At 36.4% G+C, this 12295-nt stretch overlaps 1 protein-coding gene across 8 annotated transcripts in view; it reads right to left on the reverse strand.

Moving 5' to 3' along the window:
- The window catches only part of ppfia2 (PTPRF interacting protein alpha 2), a 166673-nt gene that overhangs the window by 75028 nt on the left and 79350 nt on the right, over window positions 1-12295 (reverse strand). Inside the window, exon 1 of one of the 8 annotated variants that reach the window (XM_056247469.1) lies at window positions 5575-5595. The exons of the other annotated variants lie outside the window; for them this stretch is intronic. Within the exon in view, the coding sequence (XP_056103444.1) occupies window positions 5575-5592 (18 nt within the window). The 5' untranslated portion in view covers window positions 5593-5595. Of the gene's footprint in view, window positions 1-5574; window positions 5596-12295 lie in introns of those variants that run through there. 8 annotated transcript variants of the gene reach the window in all.

Consider the following 12295-nt stretch of genomic DNA (forward strand, 5'->3'; position numbering starts at 1 on the left):
ACTAGTCCCAGTTAGTAGCACAGTACACATAGCACGTTTTTTTTGTGTGTGTTTTTGTCTTTTAATAAATAACAAATAAATAGATAGAGTAGTAAGTTTTAGTATAAAGTGTTGACGAAAAAGATGCGTCTTTAGCAGTTTCTTGAAAACGGCTAAAGACTCAGAAGCTCGGGTTGAGTTGGGCAGGTCATTTCACCAGCATGGATCTTGCCAGGTTTTCTTTGAATTCAAAGTCACCACAGACACAGGGTTTTTCAGTCTTCAGGAATATAACATGACAGAAATCAAAAAAATTCAAAGCAACTCAATTCAATCAACATTTTGCTGTATATTGTTGTTTTAAATGCTGCTATCCATCAACACATTCCAAATTTTCAAAAGTGCTGTGCTATTGCACTCATGCAATAATATATCACAAATCTTTTTCTATCAATCAACTGTGATTTTTAGAGAAATGCCAGACCTGGTAGTTCATAATGTTTAAAAAGTAATATGGCCCAAGAGTGAGCCCAGAGGCACTCCAACAAATAAAAAAGATAAAACATATGAAATCCTACCAAACCTTCAACTATGCTGATACTGTTTACCACAATTTTTGTATATTTATATTCAAAATATTTTCTCATGATACTGCATTACAATTTCAGGTCCTTACATAACTATTTGTATTTTTTAATTACAGTTTGTGTTCACTCATATTATTTCCAGCTTATCTAAAGAAGACGCAGCACAACGAACAATATATAATATTAACCACATAATGCAATGCATGATGATTGTTCAATATAAATAGTTTGTTCAGTTTGGAAAAACAATGTTGGTCGAACGTATTCGTCGGTCATGATTCTACGTAATTCTCGTTTCTTAGTATCTGTGACTCAAAAAGCCCCATATGCTGGATAAAATGTAATAGCTATTTTTACAGTGTACAACATTTTCCCAAGTATCCTCATGAATCCATTGAGAACACATTGTTCCCTTCTTTTTTACGAATAGGTTAGACCAGACCCGTACTGCAGGTCATCATCCATATGTACGCTCAAAAGTCAGAGCCCCACATTGTTCATCCTCAGATTCGGGAAGACTTCCATTTAGCAGAACTGACAGGAGGCAACCGGTGGGACTAAATGAATGTGGTTGCAATGGTGGAACTGAGAACACATGTCAAGGAAGTTTGGCAGTTGTGTGCATGGAGATGGGAGTGCAGAATTCCTTGAGGGAATCTGGTGAAAAGCTTGGTAAGCCTATGAATCCGTATTCCATTCTACCCTTTTAAAAACAGACCAGTCATGTATGGTACTGCAAGTCTGTGGGCCCTTGCAAACCAAGAGATGAGGCAGCATCAACATAAAAAAAAAATACTCTAAATAAACAAATCTCACCAGAATATAATTGGGTAAAAATGTAATAAGGGCCCCACATAAAACCGCATACTGCAGGGGCAGTGACAGTGAAAAACACATGGCACTTCACTTTAGTATGGAGCAAATTAGTATAGAGATAAATATTCTATGACAAAAGGGAATGTTTTCAAAAGTGACTAATATATTCCCGCTGAAGATGAATGACTTTGAAGATTCTGATTCATAATAAAACCATAATAAGACATCAGAGAGTTCTGCACGAATTCAGAAGTTTATGAGAAACCACTGAGCAGTGGGCTCAAGTGCTCAATCAAGAGCTCAGCCAGTCAACCTTCAACACAGCGAATTATGGAAATATTATTCATTTATTCCGATCTAATTGAGTGTCGTTTTTTGAATTACCACTCCTCCTCACTCAACGTGTTAAAAGCAATAGAGTGAAATGGAGAGAGGAGTTGTACGCTGATTGGCTTGGTCCCCTTGGGTAATTGTTGCACTAAGGTCTTCTGTACACTCGGTAACTCTGAAACGTGACTTCCCGTTCAACTGATGTGACTAAATGGCCAAGAAGATCTCAAGCAATTCAAAATCTAATTGGATATGTTCATTATATGCAATTTTAACTAGAAAGTAGCATTCTAATGAAAGACCTGTAGTGGCAAATTTAGATACTGTACTTCAGAATGTAATTGGATTTTGAATGTCCATAAATATTGGTTTCATAATATAGAAACTTCAGAGCTCTTCTGAACCGTTTATGTGATTAACAGACCAACATTTAAGCCTTAATTCACTGAAAAACTTGTCTGCATTCACATACATTTAAATATGGCATGTTGGGTTTGATGTCAATGATGAACATCATTGGTTATCGCATGTAACCAAACATGATGCGACAAGGGAGAAGTTCAATAAAGAGACTGAATCTAACATTTTGCAGAAGTACAAATGAGACTTGAGAGAATCAAATTCAAAATTATATAATAACTAATAAATAATTTCTGGGCATCATATATCAGATTTCATATATATATATTTATATCTGAAGTAAAGTACATGATCCATCAAAATAAAAATGTTTTGTCTTTTCATAATATTGTAATTAAATTTGTAATATAATATAATTCTAGAAAAAATCTATATATTTTAACCAAACACTGTAGCAAAACAGATAAAATAGAGTATATTTAATATATTTTATATATACTGTATATAATGAAAATGAATGTTTTCTTATCATTTTAATTAATAAACAGAGATTTTTTATTCAATAACGTTTTGTGATAATTATGCAAATGACTCAATCAAGAGTTTTGAATTATTGTAACAATCTTTCCAATTCTAATACCATATAGCATAATACCTAATACCATACGCCCCCTCGTCTCCTCAATTCAAAAAAAAAGAAGATTTGCTTAACATCCATGTGTCTATTGAAATGTCTAAAGAGTTGTTGTTTTTTCCATAGAATGGAAGTAAATGATGACCAAATTCGCATTTTTTCACAATATTGTAATCATATATGGTCACACTTTGGATTAGGGTCCAATTCTCACTATTAACTAACTATTAACTATGACTTTTGCCTCAAACTCCAAATTACAGCTTATTAAAAGTTAGTAAATGAGTTATGTTTAGGTATTATTGGGTATGAATTAGGTAGGATTAGGGATCTAGAATATGCGAGGCAGAGGCAGCTGCAGTAAAACTTGTGTTTTATGACAGGTGGCAACCAGTGTTAAGGAGGCAACACTATCACCTACTGTACGTTGGGATGTCAACGAGATACTGGCGCTGGGTTACTTACATATTATCATGTGTGTACTATTCATTTTAAATACTGCGGTTATTGCCAATCCCGGTATATTGCGAATTTGCGACACAACTAGACAAATTACATGTTTACACATTCTATGGGAAATATAGAGGACTAAAGAAGAATGAACCTGAAAAGATATTTTTTAGGGGCTTGTGACTGACAGGGAGTCTAGACCAAGAGTGTCTCTGCAGTGCCCTTTCATGCTTTATTTACATACCCCATCAATCATGTCTTACTTTGAGATGATACAGACACACAGAGTGACTGGTTCTCACTCTTTCTGGAGGACAAACAAAGCTTGTGTGACACTGGCTTTACTCAACAGGAAAAACGTAACATTGGAACCACTGTATGAAGGGACCCATAGCTGTCGGACATGAATGCTGAATTCAAAACAACATCCTACAAATAACAAAAACAAGCAGATTTAATAGATGGTGGAAATGAGTAGATCCTGTGTGAACATTTTCGACACCTCTAGCTCTATGAATAACATTTCATTCTTTAGCTTTTTTTATTAGAAAAAAATACAATTGAGCTTTAAAATGTTATAAATTGTTCTTTTAAGATGGGATTACTTTTCTAGTTTTACATTATCATTCCAGAATTGAACCACATTTCATAACATTTAATAATCTATATATTATATTTATTAGCTTAATTTGCACATATATATATTAGGGCTGGGACGATACATCCATCTCCCGATTCGATACTATCACGATACTTGGTTGCCGATACGATATGTATTGCGATTTTTTAAAGAATTGCGATTCTACAAGTATTGCGATTCGAAAGTGCAATATATTGAATTTTTTTTAACACTAGACCATCCGGAAAAGTTAAATCATAGGCTACACTAATACAGACTGTACATGATGTATACGATGAGTCATATTTACAAAAACAAATCATCACATCTTTCTGACTTTTATTTCTGAAGCATCATACAATACTACATTCTCTTGAATAAATGATTCAATAACGAATACATTTTTTTAACAGTCACTTGTCGATAAATGCGTTATTTTAAGTTTCTATCAAAAGCTGCTTTTGATCGCTATCATAGATATCAGTGTTCATATCCAAATACTTCTATGATAATTGTAACTATTGCATCACAGAAATAATGATACTATGAGGTTGAAAAGACTGTCTCTGTGAAGCTGTTTCATGACAACTCTCTCCGGGTCAGCGGCAGCGCCAACACAGTTTTGAATGCTGCGATATGATTTTGTCAAAGTTTTTTAAAGATGAATCGTGCAGCTCTATTGTCTTATCTCTCTCGCAAGGGCTTTTCAGTGCTTTCAGTCTCACGTGTCTTCCACGCGTACACTTGAGATATTACGTCACTCAACACTCGTAGATAACGACACATTTCATCCTCTGTTGGAACGAAAGTGGCTAACTTCTGTCAACCTCATCTACAAGCAAGGGCAAAAAATAAAGCAATTGAATTTTAATTAATATTGATTCTGGAATAAAAAAAATCGATTTTAGAATCGTAATAAAAAGAAAGCGCGATAGCTAGGTAAATCGATTTTTTCTCCCAGCCCTAATATATATATATTATATGTTAACTGGTAATGTATGTTAACTGGTAATGTATGTTATTGACATAATTCATCTCATGCAAAGAGATGCATGTAAAATGTTAAATATTTTTTCCCCCAGATACAGTTAATAATATAAGACAAGGTGTGCACACATGACTGAATGACGGCAAACATTAAGACAGACAGTGCCGTAAGGATAGTGAGGTATGGGATTGTGATGAGAAAACGAATGACACCAGAGCTTAAAAATTAATGCAAACTCACACACATGTGCACATGCACACACAAGCAGGATGGATGGGCTACAGTTAATGCAAAGTCACAGCACATTTGGCAACGCCTTGGTGGACTCAAGTTAATCACAAGGGCATTCATTATCATTTTAAAATAATATAGTGCATTGCAAAACTTTTATTGCAGACAACACTGAAAACAACCTATGACCATTATTATTATAACTTTAGGTTTGAACTTTGGAAGTGTAATATCATAATATATAAATAATACTATAGTATATAAATAAGGTACACATTAAAAATTGATTTTAAGGGCATTTTCCTACTGAAACTTTCAAATTAAATTTAACCCATGTAAATTATGATTTTCAAAAGAGAATGTCAAATGTAGAATGAGTCAAAGAAGGTCAAAAATCTTTTAGAAAAAGAAGTGATGAAACATGCAAGCTAATGTAAATCAGTTACTGAACTGAGAAGATGCAAGATAGTATAATCTCATTAGAGATAACCAGCAGCACCAGCAAATCAGGGGTGTGGTGTGGGTTTCAATTTTAGCCTGAGCCCAGCAAGGTGTCATGCTTCCAACAACAACATAAAACCTTTCTTGAGGCCGTCATCTTGAAGCACCGGAGCAGAAATCAGAAATCTACCCCTTCTGAAGAGGAAAAGCATGCAAGAAAGAAAGAAAATGACAGTAAAAGATAAGGGAAAGCAGACATAGCATGCAAAAACAAGACATGAACTTTGGAGAATAACTCTATATCTCTTTATTCTCTCTAAAGAGAATAACCCCAAAAAGATGGAAAAATTAAGGATGACATTGTAAAAGTGAGTAAAGAGATGTCTAGTTTATGACCAGAGGAAGAAGATTAAAGGAAGCAGTCACTGACATGAGGACGCTCTATTTGTTTCAAACACGTCCAACCTATTGTTCGCACAATCATTGGTTCAATGCCCTGTAAGTGCAAATATGGCTTTTCTTATCAAAGGTCTATTCATCTTCCAAGCAGCAAAAATGAGAATGTGACAGGATCTCAATGCTGTGGTGACAAATGGTGGCAATCATTTGAAGTACTAGCAGTAAGAAAAGACTGCTTGTAGCCATTTAAAGTAAATACTAAATGTCTAAAAGGCCTTCTGTGGCTGCAATACTGGACCAAAGTATTAAATAATTACATACAGTGGCCAAAAAAGTATTTGAACACTTTTAGAACACTTTATTTTCAGGTATTTACAAAAAAACTCAGTTCCCCTCAAGATCAGACAGGTGTTCTGGCAAAATAACCACTGGTAAAGTTCATTATATTAACAAACAATTAAATATTTATATTGAAAAGTGTGTGTGCGAAATGTTTATACATTGCAGAGACCAAATACATTTTGAACAGTAAAAAGTTCAGTAAGGTAGAAAGTAAAAAGAAACAGTTAAGACATTTATTCAAATAAATAAATCATATTCAAATAAATAATAATTTAGAACTTTCTATTTATCAAACAATCCGGAAAATATATAGTTTCAACTGTGATTTTACGAATTTTTTCTTGAGCACCAAATCGGCATATTATACTGATTTCTGAAGGATCATGTGGCACTGAAGAGTGGAGTAACGGTGCTAAAAATTCAGCTTTTCATCACAGAAATAAATTCCATTTTAAAATATATTATAATAAAAAACAGTTGTTTTAAATTGTAATAATATTTCACAATATTTACTGTATTTTGGTCAAATAAACGCAGCATTGCAACATCTTTCAAAAACAAAAAATCATTTCAATGGTAGTGTATATATATCATTTTTTATATATAAACATGTGATCATTGTTTCGAAACAAAGTTTTAGTTACCACAAAAGTTAAATAACATGCTAGTCACATAAAATATCATAACATAAAACATCTACACTAAACCTTAACGTGAGGAAGTAACTGTAGCAAGAGTTTGCTGCTTTAGAGCTTTCTGTTAGGATTGTTGAAAACGCCTTAAAACATAAACACGCCTCTGATCCTACAGAATTAGTCAATTACAGGCCGATCTCGAATCTGCCTTTTCTGTCAAAGATATTAGAAAAAGCAGTATCTTCACAACTATGTTCCTTTCTAGAAAGAAATGATATCTGCGAGGATTTTCAGTCCGGATTTAGACCGTACCATAGCACTGAGACCGCTCTCATTAGAGTCACAAATGATTTGCTCTTATCATCCGATCGTGGTTGTATCTCTCTATTAGTGTTACTCGATCTTAGTGCTGCATTTGACACCATTGACCACAATATTCTTTTAAATAGACTAGAAAACTATGTTGGCATTAGTGGAATTGCATTAGCATGGTTTAAATCATACTTAACTGACCGTTATCAGTTTGTAGCAGTAAATGAAGAGATGTCTTATCGATCACAAGTTCAGTATGGCGTACCACAAGGCTCAGTACTAGGACCGCTGCTGTTCACTCTGTACATGCTACCATTAGGAGATATCATTAGGAAACATGGAGTTAGCTTTCACTGTTATGCCGATGATACTCAGCTGTATATTTCTTCAAAACCCAACGAAACTTACCAATTCACAAAATTAACGGAATGCATAGCTGATATAAAAAATTGGATGACTAGTAATTTCCTACTACTAAATTCTGAAAAGACAGAGATTCTAATTATTGGACAAAAAACTTCCACACGTAATAACCCAGAATACTGTCTAACACTTAATGGCTGCTCTGTCAAGTCTTCGTCGTCGGTTAGGAACCTGGGTGTGCTATTTGATACCAACCTTTCTTTTGAAAGCCACGTGTCTAGTATCTGTAAAACTGCATTTTTCCATCTTAAAAATACACTCACCTAAAGGATTATTAGGAACACCTGTTCAATTTCTCATTAATGCAATTATCTAATCAACCAATCACATGGCAGTTGCTTCAATGCATTTAGGGGTGTGGTCCTGGTCAAGACAATCTCCCGAACTCCAAACTGAATGTCAGAATGGGAAAGAAAGGTGATTTAAGCAATTTTGAGCGTGGCATGGTTGTTGGTGCCAGAGGGGCCAGTCTGAGTATTTCACAATCTGCTCAGATACTGGGATTTCCACACACAACCATTTCTAGGGTTTACAAAGAATGGTGTGAAAAGGGAAAAACATCCAGTATGCGGCAGTCCTGTGGGCGAAAATGCCTTGTTGATGCTAGAGGTCAGAGGAGAATGGGCCAACTGATTCAAGCTGATAGAAGAGCAACTTTGACTGAAATAACCACTCGTTACAACCGAGGTATGCAGCAAAGCATTTGTGAAGCCACAACACGCACAACCTTGAGGCGGATGGGCTACAACAGCAGAACACCCCACCGGGTACCTCTCATCTCCACTACAAATAGGAAAAAGAGGCTACAATTTGCAAGAGCTCACCAAAATTGGACAGTTGAAGACTGGAAAAATGTTGCCTGGTCTGATGAGTCTCGATTTCTTTTGAGACATTCATATGGTAGAGTCAGAATTTGGCGTAAACAGGATGAGAACATGGATCCATCATGCCTTGTTACCACTGTGCAGGCTGGTGGTGGTGGTGTAATGGTGTGGGGGATGTTTTCTTGGCACACTTTAGGCCCCTTAGTGCCAATTGGGCATCGTTTAAATGCCACGGCCTACCTGAGCATTGTTTCTGACCATGTCCATCCCTTTATGGCCACCATGTACCCATCCTCTGATGGCTACTTCCAGCAGGATAATGCACCATGTCACAAAGCTCGAATCATTTCAAATTGGTTTTTTGAACATGACAATGAGTTCACTGTACTAAAATGGCCCCCACAGTCACCAGATCTCAACCCAATAGAGCATCTTTGGGATGTGGTGGAACGGGAGCTTCGTGCCCTGGATGTGCATCCCACAAATCTCCATCAACTGCAAGATGCTATCCTATCAATATGGGCCAACATTTCTAAAGAATGCTTTCAGCACCTTGTTGAATCAATGCCACGTAGAATTAAGGCAGTTCTGAAGGCGTAAGGGGGTCAAACACAGTATTAGTATGGTGTTCCTAATAATCCTTTAGGTGAGTGTATATCTAAATTACGCCATATGCTCTCATTGGGAAATGCGGAACAATTAGTCCATGCGTTCATGACCTCAAGGCTAGATTATTGTAATGCTCTACTGGGTGGTTGCCCTGCACGCTTAATAAACAAACTACAGCTAGTTCAAAATGCCGCAGCTCGAGTTCTTACCAGAACCAGGAAATATGACCATATTAGCCCGGTTCTGTCAACACTGCATTGGCTCCCTATTAAACATCGTATAAATTTTAAAATATTGTTGATTACCTACAAAGCACTAAATGGTTTAGCTCCGCAGTACTTGAGCGAGCTCTTAACGCATTATAGTCCTTCACGTCTATTGCGATCTCAAAATTCCGGCCAGTTGATAATACCTAGAATATCTAAATCGACTGCTGGCGGTAGATCCTTTTCCTATTTAGCACCAAAACTTTGGAACAATCTTCCTACCATTGTCCGGGAAGCAGACACACTCTGTCAGTTCAAAGCTAGACTAAAAACACATCTCTTTGACCTAGCATACACATAATACATTATAGACCTCTATAAATTCAATGTTAGGCTGCATAGATTAGGTCAGCCGGAACTGGGAACACTTCCCTTAAATCTTGATGTACTCGCTACATCATAAGAAGAATGGCATCTACGCTAATATTAGTGCCTTTGTTTATCCCGAGGTTTTCCCGCAGCCTGCCGGATCCAGGCCGTGTCCAGATCTGACGAAGGAGATTCGCCTGGACCCGATGACAATGCAGTGCTGAAGTATCCACTATCCTCTCCCTATGGAGGATCCCTTTCCCACTCTACAGATAAAGCGCTGTGAATTCCGGCTCGTGTACCCCGAAGTGATAAAATAAAACAAAATTCTGTATCAAAATTTATAGGCAAGAAAAGTAGTTTGTTTAGGCTGGGTTGTATGAATTACAAACCTGCGCACATATTTTAAAAAGCACATAACTATAGAATTCTGAATGAGCATGTGAACGCCGTCAGCGTTAATCACAGGTTCGCGTTTAAAGTCTGATCATTTCGACGGAGGTGAATCAATCAAAGTTAACTTTAGCTGGAAGTAACATTATTCAAGAACCGCTATAACGCCAAAACAATCTGTTACCTTAAATTATATGTTTATCTCTGTAAAGCTGCTTTGAAACAATTCATTGTTAAAAGCGCTATATAAATGAAGATGACTTGACTTGACATGGTAAAGAGTGACCAGCACATTTTTCAAAATATCTCTTTTTGTGTTCCACAGAAGAAAGTCATGAAAAGAGGAACATAAGCATAAATTACAGAATTGGCATTTTTGGCTGAACTATCTCTTTAACAAAACAAATGTCAGAACTAACAGTATCATTCCAGGCAGTGTTCAGAGTTAAAGAAAGTAGTCTGACCTGATGCACGTGCGGCCTTGTGAATGCAATGCAGAGAAAACGACGTTACTGCTCAGCATCTTTAATCACTGTCACGCTTTACAGGTTTAGCGGGCGGCAACAGCTTCAGCGTCACGCACCAATAATTTAATACTGGGCCGCAAAGCCGGGGGAGAACATGCATTTCGGAAGAGTGAATAAAAAAAAAGTGTGTCCTGTTATTTGTCAGGAAGAACCTCATCTCCACCAAACTCTAATATAGTCAAGGGGAATATTAGTGTGCCCAGTTTTTCAGCGTGTCACCAGTTTGATCATGGTGAATGTGACTCCAGGGGAATCAAGTGAATGAAGGGGCTTTAAACACTGTTAGGTTGGGCTCTAATGATCCCGTCCTCAACATCTTCAAGGAGTAACAGCCTAATTTTGTCTCTTGTGGCAATGAAGATTAATTTAATTGGGACACCAGGAAGCCAGACGGACTCTCAATACTGAAATAATAAGTGTTTTATCTTGGCATGTTGTCTGTTTAAAGGCATAGTTCACCCAAAAAATTAAAATTCCCTCATTATTTACTCACCCTCGTGTAATTCAAATCCTATAAGACTTTCTTTCTCCTTCAAAACACAAAAGATATTTTTGGTTCACACATGATTTATTAAGGTTTGTTTTTGCGTGTCATTTTTGGCCATACAATGAACGTCAATGGGGTGCAATGTTGTTTAGATCCCAACAATATTCACTGTAGTATCTTTATGTGTGTTGTGCAGAAGAAAGTAAGTCATAAAGAGTTGAACAGCCTTCATTATTTTAACTGCATGTTTTTATTCAATTTAAAAAATTTCCTTGCATTAAATAATTTAAGCTTCGTGACAACAATACAGTTTGGTCCAAATTACAATTCCTCCCTCTGCCACAGACATAATTCAACTGTATTCATTCCTCTGTACCTCAAACTGTTTTCCGCTTTATGTCATGTAAAGCATTTTCATCTCCATCTTTTTGCATATAATGTTTCCCGTGTATCAGTTTCTGTAAGTAATTCACAAGTTTTCACATACACAGATTATACACCCTCACACTGACTGTAATATAATATTGTATATAATATTGTAACATGGTGACAAGAGAAACATCCACCACTAATCATGCTGAATATACTGAGAGATTAGTCCATACAGTAATTTTAGTCTCTGGACTCAGATATAGCATTTATTCCCAATGTGTTTCTTTTCAATGCTGCACACAGTAAACATGTTCATGAATAATTCAGCAGCTCATAATGATATCTGATATGAGGGTCAAGCACTGGATCAGTCCGAGGGTGTAAGATTGCAACTTGTAACAGACACAAAAATGCACATCTCAGTAATTTTATGCCTAACAGTTAATCATAAAGCAGAGTATGGAATTCCTCCTCAAAATCCCATTTAGAAAACTACAGGGATGGCACTGGATACATTACAAAGCTGAAGATAGCACTCGGTTATTGTCGTCCAATCCCAGTGGTTCCTGTAGATCAACTGGAAGAGAATGCCATGAGCAATGCTACAAACATAAGTGGGTTCCCTTCAAATAAAAAAAAGTGTTTCCCTTCAAATAAATAATGTTCAAAGCTGGGTTCATACAAGTGCCATAAGAATAAACGGACAGAAAGTAGAGCAGAAATTAAATTTTTTGAATCATTCATAGTTGGATTTTCACCATCCAGTGGTTCATGGTTCACCATATTATGAAGTATTCAAAGTATATTGCTTGTTGAATTATTGACAAACAAAGGTCTAAATGCTATGGTGACTGAAGGGTGTTTTGATGATCCCGTCATTCTCTGAGAACAGAGACGGGTGGGTTTGCTAGCTAACCCATAAATATTCTGTGTGTTGTTTTATGGTGGTAGCTCAGGGGTGC

This window comes from Rhinichthys klamathensis, unplaced genomic scaffold (assembly GCF_029890125.1).
Source record: "Rhinichthys klamathensis goyatoka isolate OS25496 unplaced genomic scaffold, OSU_Roscu_1.1 h1tg000048l_1, whole genome shotgun sequence".
NCBI classification, from domain to species: domain Eukaryota; kingdom Metazoa; phylum Chordata; class Actinopteri; order Cypriniformes; family Leuciscidae; genus Rhinichthys; species Rhinichthys klamathensis.